This window comes from Embiotoca jacksoni, unplaced genomic scaffold (assembly GCF_022577435.1).
Source record: "Embiotoca jacksoni isolate LCO1_2020_lvr unplaced genomic scaffold, fEmbJac1.0.p SCAF_82, whole genome shotgun sequence".
Classification (NCBI taxonomy): Eukaryota; Metazoa; Chordata; class Actinopteri; family Embiotocidae; genus Embiotoca; species Embiotoca jacksoni.
In genome coordinates, this window is record NW_027185439.1 from 497,126 (window position 1) to 513,994 (window position 16,869).

Genomic DNA, 16,869 nt, shown 5'->3' on the forward strand with positions numbered 1-16,869 from the left:
CAAAAACTAGGCAACAAGCTGAAAGATACGGACTCTAATAGAAGCAGTAAAATGCTATCGAGCCGCCAACAGTTTAAACATAAATGTCAGTTATAAATGATCTTCTCGTATTTTTACTCCGTTGCTTTCCTTGTGTCCTCATCTGCTCTCCTTGATTTGTTTCCTAGATCCTCATTCCAGAGTGATCCTGAAGTCGAGGAGCTGCAACGACCTGCTGAGCTCCTACATCAATGCTAACTACATACGCGTGAGTAGTAGCTAGTAGTAATACGTTATTTGAAATCTACTGTTAGCTACGTGTAGTTGATCGATTGTATATTGTTGTAATAACCAAATTGTACTAATATTAACTTTTATATAACTTTGTAAATTAGTTCTTAGATAATTTAGATTTTTCTTTTAATGTGCGTTCTTCATTTTATCCATTTTGTTTTGATCCACGTGATATTTTTGTGTTTACGACAAATAGTCAGCCTTCCTCTGTACGATGTGTTTTCCTCGTCTCCTTCACAAATTATTTAAAAGATAACAAGATAACTCCCGACTGTTTAGCTGCGGTCAATTACGACAACTTTTGTTTCATTAAATCTTCTTTAAACTCCAGAAAAAAGAAAACATTCAACCGATATCTTCGCCGGTCAGGAATGTCGGCAGCCTTTTTCTCTTTTCTTCTGGTTTCCTCGTCGACATTTCAGTGAAAGTAGAAGAAGTCGCACACAATAGACTTTCTTCCTGACAGGAAACTCCACTCAAACGGTCAGAACAGAGAACAGAGGCTGTTCACGTCGTACTTTACAAACCAACTCTGTGAAAACCTCACGATGTCCACGGAAAACACATTTATCACATAATTAATACGAAATTTGGAGATTTTTAAAGTGTTACGACCAAAACTGAACTTTAACTCTTTGCACTTTTTTACTCCTTTAACTTTTTTAAATGACAGAAAATTCGATGCAAATTTTGATGCCTTTTAAAAAAAAATACTTTCTTCAGTAAAATTCGATTTTTATAAAAAAAAAAAAAAATAACTATAGAAAATAACTAAACAAAGTTTCCATCTGTTTTTACGGTATTATAAGTCCAATAAAATTAATTTCTAGAAAACGAAAATTCTTGAGTCTTTCAGGTCTCATGCCGACAGTGTTCTTTCCACCCTCCGCTGACCGTGTCGTGTGATTGGCTCCCGTCCCAGGGTTACCTCGGCGACAACAAGGCGTTCATCGCCACGCAGGGTCCCATGGTGAACACGGTGAACGACTTCTGGCAGATGGCGTGGCAGGAGGAGGCGCCGGTCATCGTCATGATCACCAAGCTGAAGGAGAAGAACGAGGTAACGTTCAACATGAGCTGAGACTTTAGAAACAACAGGACTCGCACGGATGAAGAAGTTTTGCATCAGGTGGGATTCCTCAACGAAGTTTTACTGAAAACCCCACGTCAAGAAAAAGCTTCTGAAATTAACGACTGAAACAAAAAGTAACTTGAATTTTTCTATTAGGTTTTCAAAATTGGCTTCAAAATTTAAAATGGAGGTCATCTTGTTTGTGGTTTGATGGCAAACAACGGATTCGTATAACGCTGGAAACGTGCATTGATTCGCCTTTTTGGTAGATTTTCTCATTTCAGTAAAAAATATTTACTACAATCAATCAATGGAAATCTTGTTTTTTACATCTCAGTTTTTCCAAAGCAAGCCGAACAAACACGGAGGTTGTTTTCATATTCACGCATCTTTCCAGTTTGCGATGCGACTCAAAAAATTCATCACACAAAAATCGAATATCTTAAAAACACGGATTGAGATTTAATTCCGACTCGGCACAAACGTTCACTTCGTCCCAAAGATGAAGGGATTCGAATTCTGATGGTCAAAAGTCACAACTTTCATCTGTATTTCAAGCCGTCTCGTTCCCGCCGTGTCCCCGTAGAAGTGCGTCCTGTACTGGCCGGAGAAGCGAGGGATCTACGGGAAGGTGGAAGTGTTGGTGAACAGCGTCCGAGAGAACGAACACTTCACCGCTCGCAGCCTCACGCTGAAGGTACGACGCCGCTTCCTGCTTCGGTTTTACAGACGCAGAGAAAGAGGATTTATTTAACGTGTGTGTTTGACGTGTGCAGAGTGGGAATCAAACCCGCGTGCTGCAGCACTACTGGTACACGTCGTGGCCCGACCACAAGACGCCCGACTCCACGCTGCCGCTGCTGCAGCTGACGGCCGACGTGGAGGCGGACCGCCGCGCCGCCGCCGGACCGGTGATCGTCCACTGCAGGTACCGACCGACGAGACGCGCGTCTACTACTTTCTACCGCTAATTTTAAAAAAAATGTCTGGAATGACACCGTTACCCACGATGCTTTGCTTTGGCAGCGCCGGGATCGGACGGACGGGATGCTTCATCGCCACGACGATAGGCTGTCGGCAGATGAAGCTGGAGGGCGTGGTGGATGTGCTGAGCATCACCTGCCAGATGCGAGCTGACAGGTGACGTACAAACACAACTTCTACTGGTGCTCTTTGTTGTTGTTTTGTGTTTCCGTGTTGTTGTTTTGTGTTTCCTTGTTGTTGTTTTGTGTTTCTTTGTTGTTGTTTTGTGTCTTTGTGGTCGTTACAGATAATTCATCAGCTGATGACCTGTACCGCCATCAGCCACCAGGGGGCGATCGAGATATTGTGGCTTTATGCTTCTGTGTTAATTAAACAAACACAGACGGTTTAGTTTCTTTTTATTTTCACTGTCACGTTAACCGACAGCGTCTGTCTTTCCCTGCAGAGGAGGAATGATCCAGACAGGTGAGCAGTACGAGTTCGTCCATCACGCCTTGAGATTTTACGAGGCCCGCCTATCTGCAGAAACCGGCCAATGAGCGCTCGCCGCCGCAGGAGGCTCCGGGTTTTAACCTGGACGTGTGCTGACGTTAGCGAGCCGTCAGCTGGTGGGATCTGAGTTCTGGGAGTTCTTCTAGAGGACGTGGTTGAGTTTGAAGGACAACCAGTTAGGACTGTTGTGGGCGGAGCCTGCTGAAGGAAAGAAGAAAGGTAAATTTCTGAAACAGGAATATATCCCTTCTTCTTCTTCTCTACTTTTTCTTCTTCGTGTGTTGTTGGCGAGAGATGAACTCGATGGACCCGCCCACTTCACTTCCTGTTACCCGCTGACTGTCGGATCGTCCCGTTACCTCTTTTTCCGTCACGGACGTGTAGAAATAGCTCGAACGACTGAAACTGAATCAAACATCGTTCGATAACACAAATGTGTTTCTGTGTCTTATAGGATTTTAAAATGATTTTGTAACGTGGTGTTCTTTCCGAATGGAAAATGACTGTTAGCTGGTTGCATCTTTTGTTGAGCTCCGTTGAACCGACACGTCCCGCCCTGTTTGTGACGTCAGCACGTCGTGTTGTACTCTGTAGTTTAGGCACTTTATGGTCCTCAGAACAAGTTCAAATGTCCCTTTTAACTGGTTTGGCAGCGGGTTTTATGTTCTGAGGTGTTTTCATGATCTCAACTTCCAGAACTTTATTTAAACCTTTTTAGAGATACCAAATATATCTGTAAACTTTCAGCTCAGTCAAATGCCTCTTTGCTAACTAGCTTTGTAATATGCTAATTGTACTTTCTGATATGATTTTTTTTTTTGTTAAACCCGACAGTGTTAGTTATTACTTAATATTAGCCTGGCGTTAATCCATCTGCAACTGCTAATGTCTTAAATGCTAACACATGCTAACAGCTAATAAAACTAATTTAGTGATAGATAATCTCATGCTAAACTAGTTCTTGTAGTCGTACAGCAAAGCAATTAGAGGCTAATTATCGCTTTAGTGGTTCTGTGTTCTAACCTGTTAGCTCATGCTTAAACTAACACGCTATGCTAATGCAATATTTTCTTAAACCAATTAATTTTGTTTTCTGCTGCCAAGCAAAGCTTAAAAAATAATTCATAACAATTTATTTTCGTACCGTTCAACAGGTGCAGCTCTCATGAGGCTTTGGTGTTGAATCTAAGAATTATGGGAGTTGTAGTTTTTGAATGCAAACAAAATAATTGTTGTTTTATCTTTTTTTAAATGAAGAGGTACTGAAACTATTTCAGTAATAGACTGAATGATTTTGGACACAACACCAACCATTATATTAAAATGTTTAGAAAGACAAATGAACAATTTCAACAGGATCTAGAAGGAAATGGAAGATACTGGAATAGAAATGATCTCAAAAAGTAGTGCGGCTCTTTTGCCGTTAGCTTTCACTTACAGTTCGTACATTTGATCCCAACTGTTATAATATCTTTCCATTCTCGTTTCGTTTTTCTTCACAAGGCCAAATTGCTGAAAGTCATTCCTGACTCAACAAACTTTGTGCCGCTTGGTCTCGTCGTAGTCGTTGCCATGACGATTCCCCTTTTTGTGTGATGCGTTGCTTTATACCAAAAAATGTGAACTAATTTAATGGTGCAGTCATCACATGGACGAGGTGCTGTAAATTATGTTATCTAGTGAGTACGTTATTTTGGTGTATCAAACGAATAATAACTTTATTTTTATACTGTTTTTACATGTTTTCAATGTCTTTAGCAGCGATCAGCCGTTTTGTTGATTCGTACGAAAGCTCGATGTTTTTGGGCCACAAACCTCATTTATCTCTAAATGACAGCAGGAGAAAAGATGGAATTATTAATTGGCTCTTAGTTGATTATCACAAACAGAAAATACAAGTTTGAAGAACAATCAGATTCGAAACCAAAACTGTTTAAGCCTCCTTCTTAAAATGCAATAATTGAAAGATTTGCGTCAAAACAAACACGAAAAAAGCAGAAATAAAAGTACAGACTTTGGATTTTAACAGTTACATCCAAAACCTCCTGAATCGATAAAGAGATGAAGATCAGTTTTTAACGATGTATTTTAGAGTAGAGTAGTTTTTTTTCAGTTCCTGTATGTGCAGTGTTTCAGAGCGCTGAGGTTTCAACAGTAAATGCCAGTAACGAAGAACATAGACGTCCGATGTGCTCTGTGTGATAACGGGACAACGCTGTGCAGAACGTGTTCAAGTGATGTTCAACTCAACGTGGGAAGTTACGTTTTTAAATCCAGACATCAGACGCGGAAGTCTTGCTGCTAAAACCGGAGCGTCGGGAAGCGGAACAATCGACGGACAATAAACAAGAGAAGGACTTTTTTCTACGTACCGATATATTTTTGATTCTTTCCGTACAGACTTGGTATCTGAGGACACACTGAACTTCTGGATGAAGACTCCGGTGCGTTCAACCATGTTTGGTGATGACGACAACACGCTGCCTCTGACGTAGTATTGTGTCCGTACAGTAGGATGTGGTTCATGTCCTCCACTTTGACGTTGTTGTCTGCTGACGGAGCTCAAAGGGACCTTAAACATCTTCAGGTTTCAATCACATCGTAGGGAAAGAAATGTGGAGATGAATTTAAATAGAATTTACAGCCTCTTGGGTAAAGTTACGGGTTCGTTAGTTAACTATAATTTTCAAAAAAACTAACAATAGAGACAATGTTCAACTTTCAGTTCAATAATAAACGGTTGTTGGCTTAAGCAACGGATATTTGAGTTAGCACACAGCAGGTTAGCTTAGCATGTAGAAATGGGAAATTCTCCAAATAATTGGGACCAAATATACGTTGTTTTCTTTTTTTGGGGGGCGGGGAGAAATTTGTCCTCATGAAATGAAATGTTAACTTTCACTGACTCAAGTTCTGTCCGGTCTCTTGATTTTGACCTGGATCAGGACTTTCTGCCAGTCCAGCATGCAGCTGCATTTTACTGAAACTTAGCATCAACCAAAGCAACTGAAGCTAACTTAAAGAAATAATAAGTTTGGCCTGAAGACCTGAAAACTTCTTACCAAATATACCTGTAACATTAACTGGTGAAATAACTAGTTTTAGCTTCTAAATTAAGCAATTCCAGCTCACGTAAAGATCTGTTCTTATGCTAGCAGTAGCTAACAAGTAAAAAAAGTCAATTTTAGCCAACGTTTAAATCAAACAACCCTTTCGTGGCTCGTTAGCTCGTGTCGTTACACTTCATTTAAAAAGTTTGCCTTTTTGCAAAGTAAGCTAAAGAAGATATTTCGTTGTCGTTGAGCTTCAGTTCTCTTCTGCTGATCAAACACAGTCTGCTCGCTCGCTAACAGTAAGTCGTGAGTTCACAGGCAGGACGAAGCTCCTGTTGACCAATAAAACCATTCAGATACTACCGTCGTTAACGCCACCAAGTCTGCCCTGAGATGTATATCTGCAGCAGCTGTGACAGAAAAAAAGCAGGAATCAGCATTTATTAGCCAGACATGTTGCGTTTTAACGTTTTCTGATCAGCCAGATACCAAATTGACAGATTTCATTTCTAATTAACGAGCAGCTGCAACACGCTGAGAAGCAGGTGAATCATGTGTAAAGTGACAAATGTTAAAATGACAAACATTAGGGTCCCTTTAAACTTCTGCTGTGGGGCATTTCAGGTCAGTCAGAGTACACTTGATGCTGATTAGTGTCTATTATAATACATGTTTTTGTTTTTGTTTTTTTATGTATTACTAATCAACTTGAATGTTGTAATAGTCCAGAAGATTAGCCACCGAGTAGTGCTGTAACCTCGTTATCTACTCTATCTACGTATATAATAATGTTACCTGTAATCTGAACATTAAAGACACTGGACGGGACAAACGCTGACTCGTCACGTCTTCAGTCTGCTGCGAACAGGTAACAACTGTACGTTTATTTTATCCTCCATCTCATGTTAAATATTACAAAAGGACTGAAGCGCCGACCTGGTGAAAAGGATTTACAGTTTTCAGGTTGACTGTTGTGGATCGTTCGAGGTATTCGGTGGACTTTAGTAACACAAACATACACGTGACACACAACTCGACAATGTTGTGGAGCTGAAACGTTTGTTCCTAGAAACTATTATTGAGAGCGAGTGAGACAGGAGGGCAGCAGGAAGGAAGGAAAGAGGTGTGGATGACTAAATGTGGCTCAAACCGACTGAAACAAAAGGAGTTTGGCCTTTAACTTGTGACACAAAATTCACCAAACACTGACTGGTCATCGGGACTTCATATCTTAAACAGATGATATTAATCATAATTATGATGCTTTAAATGAAATAATCTCAGGATAATGTTTTTAGAAAAAGTAAATGTGACACCACAATAGTGGTTAGTTTCAATTTCAAAGGCAGATTTATACAACAAACGTTGTTCTGCAATGTCAACACAATTAAAACTACACTTCAAAACAATTGACACAAAAATAACAAATTAAGCAATAGAAAACAATTAAACAAAATAAAATACGAGAAATATGAAGCAAAACAACACAAAGAGGAGGAATGTACACATATAACGAGATAAAAAACGAATAAATTCAAATCGGATTTGATGACAGAAATTGAATCTTTTAGATAATCAAGTCATTTATCTGTTAAAATGTCACATACATGGAAGGATGAGATTTATTTCTGTGTTTAAAGATGCTGCACTTCAAATTCATAAAATAAAACATCCATAAGCGATGAAGAAGATAAACGTGGGCAACAATTAATTGTCCTTCTGTCAGAATTGGTCCTCAAAAATAATCAAGCCACAAAAACTTTGTTTCATTTTGCGGATTTATGATTTCTAAATAAATTCCAAACAATAAAGAAATTGGTTCACCTTTTGATTTATTTACTCAAATGAAGTGCTAGAGAATCTACTTTGTGTAAAGAGATTCAGACAAACAGGTTTACAGAAACACATAAATCACCAAAGTAGATTATTTATATTTACTCGGGTTAAAACGGAGCTTTTGTCGCACTGGAAGTCTGATTTTTCGGATAATTTATTAACATAAATCTTGGAAAGTTCATGAGCAATTATTAAGGAAGTTACAGATGTATAAAATAAATGGTCACCAAAGAAAGTGTACCAGTTGTGTGCATGTTTATTTACCCTATAATTAACATCAAATTACGTCATTTCTTCCCCATAAAAAGGTGTTTCTTCCTCTCATTGTTTGGACAAATTAAACCCGTGACTGACAGTTAATGATGTTATTTTATCTTCTACAAAACATGCAGCTTTTTATCATATTATTATTACTACGTTCAGTGTTTGACTTCTTGCCAACCGTCCTGCCTTTGTTTTCCATCACAACGTTTTTTTTTTTACTGTCATCATCATCATCATCATCATCAGCAGCAGAATCAGAAGCAGGCGATGAATTTAGACTCGGATGAAAAGACGACGCTGTCGAGACAAAGAAACTTTTTCAACTCCTCAACCGTCTCGTCTCTGCGGGACTCGAACCTATTTTTAGCGTCTACCTCGCGTTAGAGCTGCTGTCGTCCTATTTATAGCCTCCATCCAGGCCGAGCTCCGACCGTCGTGCCTTCACGGTGACTCACTGGAGCTGCTGGTTTGATTGGAGGAAGTCCGTTAGAGAGTCCCGACCTCGACACCGTTAGAGGCCGACAGACAGGACGGAGAGACAGACAGGCAGGAAGAGAGACACACAGCCGGTGAGACAGGCAGAGTCCAGAGGAAAGTCTGAGTTTGAAGTGTGAAGCAGTTCGAGTTGGTGATGAACCCGTAGAGATGGCGGACGAACTAAAAGACTGAAGAACGGGATTCAATGAAAACTCGTCTCTCAAACAAGGAATTATTTTGTTTTATACGAGATCAAAAAAATTCAACTTTTAACTGTCGTTTTTCTCTCAAACTTCACTTTTTCCGGAAGAAGTCGTTGATTGCTGAAAACCAAGAGAGACAAAAAAAAACCGGATCTTCTTCTGACATCTTTCCTTTTAAACAGTGAACGGAAAGGAAGATCTCGTGCCTCCGGTTCAGGATTATGGTGGTGGATTCTCCGTCGGAGGATCTGAAGGAGGATCAAAATGTTGAAATGTAAAGTTGACGGTTGTTTCTGCTGCCTGTGGTTCACCTCGCTGCTGCTGCTGCTGCTGCTTCAGGTCGGTCCCACGTTTTAATGATGCTCGTGAAGAAACTCAAAGAGGACAAATAAGTTTCCAATTTAATATCAAACTTTATAGTGTCAGTTTTGGGGAAGAAGTCTGTGATTTAACTTGATGTTTTCAGGTGAAAAATGACACGAGTAAACTTACTGCTGTTTTTTGACAGTAAAAAAATAACCTTCAGCAATTAAGAATATTTATTTCACTTTTGTTGTTACATCAAAAAAAAGCATTACAGCTTTTCTTGAATAATTGAACATCTGTACTCTGTTGTAACACTATTATTCTACTTTTAAAATGTCCAGAAGGTAACATAAGCAGGTATTAAATCATATTCTCATTGGGTAAAATTATAGTGTTGAAACACATTTTTAAATTGAGACAGAAAGAAAAATGAAATTTTTCTGTAGATATTTTGAGATGTTCTGTGATGTCACGTTGATGCTTTTGTTATTTTATACAAATATTTGTCTTTAAAACAAACTATAAATTATATGACTTGCTGAAATGAAAATTCAGTCCATATTTTAGGACTGAAAACAAACTGAAAATGTTGTTGTTGTTGATATTTGCACCTTCTGAACGTATCTCAACAAGAAAATATTTGTGTTACAACAAACAAATTGTCTTGTTTGAAGGCTCCTTGTCTTAATGAGAACATCATTAAGTAGATTTGTTTTACGTTAATACGTCACCAACATACATCGGAGCATCAACATATTCCAAAATGATCAATCTAAAATGTTGTTTTTCGTAAAGACGGTTGGCTGAAACGGAGATAAAAGTCGTGAATTTAGCTGGCGGTTAGCTAACGAGCTGGTCACTTAACCAACCGGGAGTGGGCATGATTTATTTGACATCAGAGTTCGTATCACGTATAAAACCCTCCCAGTGACACTGAAGCGTGTCACTGTCACGCTTTGCTGTCTCGAGGCGTGAAAAACAACGTGGTTAGGATTACGAAACAGATATCTTTTTAAAGAAAATTAGCATTGTTTTCTCGCGGGCTTGAATCTCCGTCGTGAATGTTGTGAGTTGGATATGTTGGATATTGTTGGATATGTTGGATATTGTTGGATATGTTGGATATTGTTTGATATGTTGGATATTGTTGGATATGTTGGATATTGTTGGATATTGTTGGATATGTTGGATATGTTTGATATGTTGGATATGTTGGATATTGTTGGATATGTTGGATATTGTTGGATATTGTTGGATATGTTGGATATTGTTGGATATTGTTGGATATGTTGGATATGTTGGATATTGTTGGATATTGTTGGATATGTTGGATATGTTGGATATTGTTGGATATGTTGGATATTGTTGGATATGTTGGATATGTTGGATATTGTTGGATATTGTTGGATATGTTGGATATGTTGGATATGTTTGATATGTTGGATATGTTGGATATGTTTGATATGTTGGATATGTTGGATATTGTTGGATATGTTGGATATTGTTGGATATTGTTGGATATTGTTGGATATGTTGGATATTGTTGGATATTGTTGGATATGTTGGATATGTTGGATATTGTTGGATATTGTTGGATATGTTGGATATGTTGGATATTGTTGGATATGTTGGATATGTTGGATATGTTGGATATGTTGGATATGTTGGATATGTTGGATATTGTTGGATATGTTGGATATGTTGGATATTGTTGGATATGTTGGATATGTTGGATATTGTTGGATATTGTTGGATATGTTGGATATGTTTGATATGTTGGATATGTTGGATATGTTGGATATGTTGGATATTGTTGGATATGTTGGATATGTTGGATATTGTTGGATATGTTGGATATTGTTGGATATTGTTGGATATGTTGGATATTGTTGGATATGTTGGATATGTTGGATATGTTGGATATGTTGGATATTGTTGGATATTGTTGGATATTGTTGGATATGTTGGATATGTTGGATATTGTTGGATATGTTGGATATTGTTGGATATGTTGGATATGTTGGATATTGTTGGATATGTTGGATATGTTTGATATGTTGGATATGTTGGATATTGTTGGATATGTTGGATATTGTTGGATATGTTGGATATTGTTGGATATGTTGGATATGTTGGATATTGTTGGATATGTTGGATATGTTTGATATGTTGGATATGTTGGATATTGTTGGATATGTTGGATATTGTTGGATATGTTGGATATTGTTGGATATGTTGGATATGTTGGATATTGTTGGATATGTTGGATGTTGTTGGATGTTGTTGGATGTTGTTGGATATTGTTGGATATTGTTGGATATGTTGGATATTGTTGGATATGTTGGATATGTTGGATATGTTGGATATGTTCGATATGTCCAACCGGCCTGAACCGACTTTTTCTAATGTAAAATGGCCGGTAATTAGCATTAGTGTTACCGTAATTAGCTCCACTGCTAATCTACACTTGTTCAAGACCTACAAATACAAATACAACGTGTAAATTCGGCACAGTGGGAAGACCTTTAGAAAATGTGTCGTACAGATCTGGTGATTCTGATCGTGGTCGTCACGGTGATTTAGAAGCAGCGACCCCAACGTCCGTGAAGAGTGTTTTCCTCTCATGTCTGTACAGTTTCATTTCCGTCTCTTTCTTCTGCGTCGTTGCCTCTAAACTCGCCGAACTTCATTATCAGTGACACATTGTTTTATTTCCTCCTCGGCTCGCCAAGTGTTTGAGGAAACAGAACGACTGTCGCCGACTCTATTATCACACGTAAGGTCGGAGGTCGGAGGTCAGATATCGGAGGTCGGCTGAAATGGCGGAATCTAAAAGTGATAAAGACTCACAAAGGTTACACGCAGTTGGGAAGTCCTGCTAAAAATGTGACGTAAATATCGATCAATTTACGACTTCATAAATATTTGGAGGTACGATGGCAAAAAAGGACGAGAATTTTATTCTTTTCTTTTGTATTTAAACAACTTTAATATAATTTTTAAATGTAACAGAAGTTCAACCTACTGTAAGACTCATCATTTACACACAACGTCGTTTCATTCACACAAAAAACAAAAGTGTAAACACGATAAGTTTTAGTTTGTCGGGAAGGTTTTCATCCCAAACTTTTTGAAATGGTTGCAAAACCATTTCTTATTTTATTTCTGCCGTTTGAACTTTAGTGTAGAGATGGAATATTTTACAGGGACTTTAATTGTACCAGCGAGTCAAATGTGAAGGAAAACAAGAATATTTTTGGCGGCGGGTCAAAGTTTCATTTAAAAATGGAGGGTTTCCTTTGGGAGAATTTGGCTGCGTCCTTCTGAGGTCTTGGCCGTCGCCCGTCTCCGTCTCCAGGACGGTTTATCCGAACAATAGGATCAAAGTGAAGCTCCACCCAACGTCTTGGTTTTTGGGAACGAAACACTCGTTTGTAGATCTGAACGCTGGCTGTAAACGTTTGTTTTTTCCTCCGTCGTGGAGATCAGAGGCAGCAGGTGCATCCAAATATCTGAAGAAAATCCTCCTTCATCGTTTGTTCTGCACACGGTACACCGACGTGTGTTAAAGCATGTTTTAAAACAATCAAACTTTAAATATATAAAAGTATTTTTTCAACTGTATTCTGTTTAAAACGGTTTAAAAGAAATATGAAACATTATCGACCGAGTGGTGAAACGATGTCAGCGACATCGAACTCTGAAGTTCGACGAAGCTTTTTGTCACTTTCAGGTCGTAGTTTTTGTTTCTTTAAATTTAAACCCAAAATATTGCTCGTATGAAATATAGAAGTTGGATTATGTCTCTGTTGAGATGTCTCAACTTTAAAACCTTGTTTTTAGATAAAAACAACACGTGTCCAAGCGTTTTTTTGGCTAATTTCTTTTACCAAACTGTATTTTTGGCAAAACTTCCATCTCAACGTGTCATTTAAAGCTCAGTTTGTGCTTTGCATTTCTTCTCATCAAATCTTTTGAAAAATGATTATCTTTTAAAAAGCCAGGTGGTTTTCTGACAACATTCAGCTGTCGTTTTTCCTTCTTATTGTTTTTATGTATAAATGAAACAACTTTTAGTTTGATGTGTAAAAATATGGAGGTCATAAAGGGTCGTGAAGATGAATTACAGAACAACAGACGGACTTATAAAAGTCTAATTTCAAGTATTTGTAGCTTGTTAAGTTATTAATATTTCTCCGAGCTGCATTTGCTTTAGTTGGTTTTTAATGCTCTCGTGTCTCTCGTGTCTCTCATGTCTCTCGTGTCTCTCGTGTCTCTTCATTCAGCCGATACTTTAGATTTGTTTTGAACAACGCTCGGTCTCACTGCTGTTTCTGATTAACGTCCCGTCAGGATGCGAGCCGAGCCGCTCCGACTCAGAACCTCACAGCGTCCGTCCCCTGCAGCGTCTCCGTCTCCGAGCCGTCCTCCGGTCCGGACTCGGTAACTCTGACCGTCAGCACGCCGGGACGCAACTGCTCCTTCACCCTGTCGTCTATGGACGGCGAGGCCGACGCCACGGAGTGTAGAAGAAGAGGAGGAGGAGGAGGAGGAGGAGGAAAGGAGCTGGAGACCAATGAGATCGGCGTCAGGGAGCGACGAGTTGAAGAGGAGGAGGAAGGAGGAGAGAGCTACCTGGGCACCAACCAGCTGGAGGTGGAGGATGGAGGGAACGTGAGGCAGGTTTTCACCTGCAGGTTGGATCACCTGGAGTCGGGAGCCGCCCACCGGCTGCAGGTCCAGTCGCTGACGGACAACGAGGCCAAAAACGTCACGGCGAACACCGGTGAGTCTCCGTCCGGTCCGCGTTCATAGAACGGTTCGCTCCGAGCACCCGTTAAATATCAGACACTAAAACATTTTACTCACCAACTTCTGCTGCAACTCAAGATTGTTAAATAAGAAACAAAGACTTCATGTTACACCGACGTAATCAAACTTTTAAGATATAAAAGATTATTTTTTTTATTATTTGCAATGAATTCTGCTTCAACCTTTAAAGAATTATCAAACATTAATGTCACTTTTAGGTCATACATTTTGCTTCTGGAAATATTAACGCAAAAATAATGCTCATAAAAGTCTGACTGTCGACGTTGATTTGTCTCAATTTTGAAAAAAAAAAAAAAGGTGTTTTTGTACAAAAAGCAATTATCTCTGCAGACTTCAAATTAAAATGTTTTTGTTAACAGTTAAAACCCAAAACATGTTAAACATTGATTAAAAGGACATAAGCTCAAGTTTGAGAAATATTTGGGGAATTTTTACATGAAAAAAGTACAATTTTTTTTTGTACTAATCCTTATTAATGAATATATCAAAGAAGTAAGAAGTCTTAATATTTGCTTCTGACTTGTGGCGTCAGCTTGCAACTTTTCGTGAGTTTTTATAGCAGTAAAAGTTCGGGGTGTAACTGACAGCGTGAGCGATGGCTGTTTTATTTCGCAGCACTTGATGACTAATGTAAGTGGAGCCGAGCCAGTAATAATGTTATTAGTTAGCGGCGCGTTCTGCGTTGTGAAAACATGAAGAAAAGTCGGTTATATAACGAGCAGCTTCTGTTTTTTTGGCCCCCAAAAAAGGTGTATATAAATAAATTAATGAATAAATAATATAAAGACCTCTATGGATTAAAAATTAGATAATAGAAAGTAAAAAAAAAAAATTATTGTTAGTTTTATTAAAGACTTTTAATAACTGAGGGCCGATAAGAATTTAATTAGATTTTCTTGTGGACCGAAGGAGGATTATTACGTTGCAGTACCGCAAGTGGCCACCGGAAACTAAATTTGCTAACAAGTGACAAACCCACCTGATCATATAGGGAATCAACTGAAGAGGAACGAGGGGGGGGTGGATCAAACTGAAACTAGGCCCCGCCCACATACACCAAAAACCTTACCGCACCACAGGCCTGTCAATCAAACAGCCCCGCCCCCAAACATATGAGTCCTAACATCTAATGAATGCTTTTCATTGGCTTCACTTTTCAGAGCTGGAGGCTGCAAACTCACACAGGAAGTATTCAAACAGAAATCCATTTTAAGAATTGTTTATATTTCATAATTACTTTTCAATATTGAAATAATTAACGTTGAAGCTTTTCTTCGTATCTTCCTCCGTTTTGTTCGGTGCCGTTAGAGCAGACCTGAGGTCAGTACCTGTTTCTGCTCGTATTGTTTCCATCTCCTCTGAGCTCTCGCCGTTTGAAGCGACTCGACGGCTCGACCCTCCGTGTCTTTGAGTTGATGTCGCGAAGCTTCCCGTCGCTGCCGCTTTGTGATTAGCTGACAGGAACCGGCGGCCCGGCCGATGCCCCTCGGATAGAAACCCTCCAAAAAGAAAAGCACATGAGTGTCTCGCCGCTGGCGGACGTCCAGAACAGAAGTTGGACGCTCGGCGTGTATTTCCATCGCGGGCAGAGCTCCCGGGCTTCGGCCGTTTCCTGCCTCCATTGTTTCTTTGTTCTGTGGGAAAGGGCGTGAGGGCGTGTGTGTGTGTGTGTGTGTGTGTGTGTGTGTGTGTGTGTGTGTGTGTGTGTGTGTGTGTGTGTGTGTATATATGTGTGTGTGTGTGTGTGTGTGTGTGTGTGTGTGTGTTTGTGTACATATGCAGGAAACTGGGTGTTGCGGCGCCCACTCGGGTCCCAACAGTAAACCATCTCAGCGATGCAAAACACTTGTGCGTTTTGTGTTTTCTTATCTTTGGACCGCGACGTCCCAGCGACCTTTTAGAGCTCCGACCGCCTCCGCTGATTTATTTTTACTTTTAACTCTTTAAGTAGCTTCACAAGCAGAGATGCAAAAAAAAAAAAGATGTAATTACAACATTCAGGAGTTAAAGAGCAACACGAGTCCAATATTCCTTCATCTTTTAGCTCCGTTTTTGGTCTCCACCACCTCCACAGGGGAAAAATGAAAAACCGGCCTCTTGATTTTTTTTTTTTTGTGTTGATTTTATTCACTTTATTAATCCCAGAGGGGAAATGTCTTCACTACAGCAGGGGGGCTCTCAGGGGGGGCTCTCAGGGGGGAGCTGCTGCAGCAGGCTGCCACTAGCACGGCGCCAGGTAACCTGACCTGAGGTGCATGTTTTTAGATGATGGGAGGAAGCCGGAGAACCCGGAGAGAACCCACGCAAGCACAGGGAGAACATGCATCTTCGCTAGCTCGTCTCTTATCTGCGGCTACAGAAGTTTCATCGGACAGAAAATGTCCCGCAAAAAAAACAAATCTAGAAGCTAAAAGAGGCTGCAGACGTCACATTTATATCAAACACAAATAAATCTGGTTCTGTGAACGTAATAAAAGCTGTTCCCTTAACGTAAGCGCTCACCGTTTAAATTATATGGAGGATTACATTTAAGGGGGTGGGGCTGCTTTGAGTGACAGGTGGGTGGAATCACAGTTGGCAACCAGGACTTCACGGAAGCTACGTCAACGGTTTTATATAGGTTTTTTTTGTTCAAGACAAACGACCAATCAGATCCCGCCGTGTTTTACATGTCTGATACTGTCGGTCTCTACGTGTCCCATGTTTATAGTTTCTGTTCTTCTATTGGTCGACATCACGGGAAAAAAAACATCGTTAGTCGTCCGGGTTCGTTCTCCGTTTTGATAAACGTACACGGGACGAACCGTCGGAGGATGTTTACAACACAGACTGAAGGATTTATGAAGCTCGAACCCGAACCAGCGGGACGGTTCATCTAACGCGAATTATCTGTTTTTGAAGTTGGACGACAGGAAACGTCTCCGTCGCCTCCGTCTTGTGTCCGTGACATCAAAGTCTGAGCGCTGCGGGAATCCTGTTGACTCTTCAAGGCCGCCCGGTTTGAGAGCTCCAGTTTTCCCACAATGCATTTCTCCGTGACACAAAGCTTCACTGTAACCTTGTTTTTAGAGTTTGT

The 16,869-nt window shown here is 39.8% G+C and overlaps 2 protein-coding genes across 4 annotated transcripts in view; both read left to right on the forward strand.

Moving 5' to 3' along the window:
* ptprr (protein tyrosine phosphatase receptor type R) overlaps nucleotides 1-6,706 on the forward strand; it is a 26,818-nt gene extending 20,112 nt beyond the window's left edge. For both annotated transcript variants that reach the window (XM_069139368.1, XM_069139366.1), the window contains 6 exons: nucleotides 168-247; nucleotides 1,196-1,333; nucleotides 1,932-2,042; nucleotides 2,122-2,273; nucleotides 2,372-2,485; nucleotides 2,775-6,706. In XM_069139368.1, the coding sequence (XP_068995469.1) occupies nucleotides 168-247; nucleotides 1,196-1,333; nucleotides 1,932-2,042; nucleotides 2,122-2,273; nucleotides 2,372-2,485; nucleotides 2,775-2,868 (689 nt within the window). In that variant the 3' untranslated portion in view covers nucleotides 2,869-6,706. The remainder of the gene's footprint in view (nucleotides 1-167; nucleotides 248-1,195; nucleotides 1,334-1,931; nucleotides 2,043-2,121; nucleotides 2,274-2,371; nucleotides 2,486-2,774) is intronic.
* Nucleotides 6,707-8,538: 1,832 nt separating this feature from the next.
* The window catches only part of ptprb (protein tyrosine phosphatase receptor type b), a 29,973-nt gene continuing 21,642 nt past the window's right edge, over nucleotides 8,539-16,869 (forward strand). Inside the window, exons 1-2 of one of the 2 annotated variants that reach the window (XM_069139358.1) lie at nucleotides 8,539-8,993; nucleotides 13,314-13,746. In XM_069139358.1, coding sequence (XP_068995459.1) covers nucleotides 8,919-8,993; nucleotides 13,314-13,746 — 508 coding nt within the window. In that variant the 5' untranslated portion in view covers nucleotides 8,539-8,918. Of the gene's footprint in view, nucleotides 8,994-11,609; nucleotides 11,892-13,313; nucleotides 13,747-16,869 lie in introns of those variants that run through there. The other variant, XM_069139359.1, reaches the window with a different exon arrangement.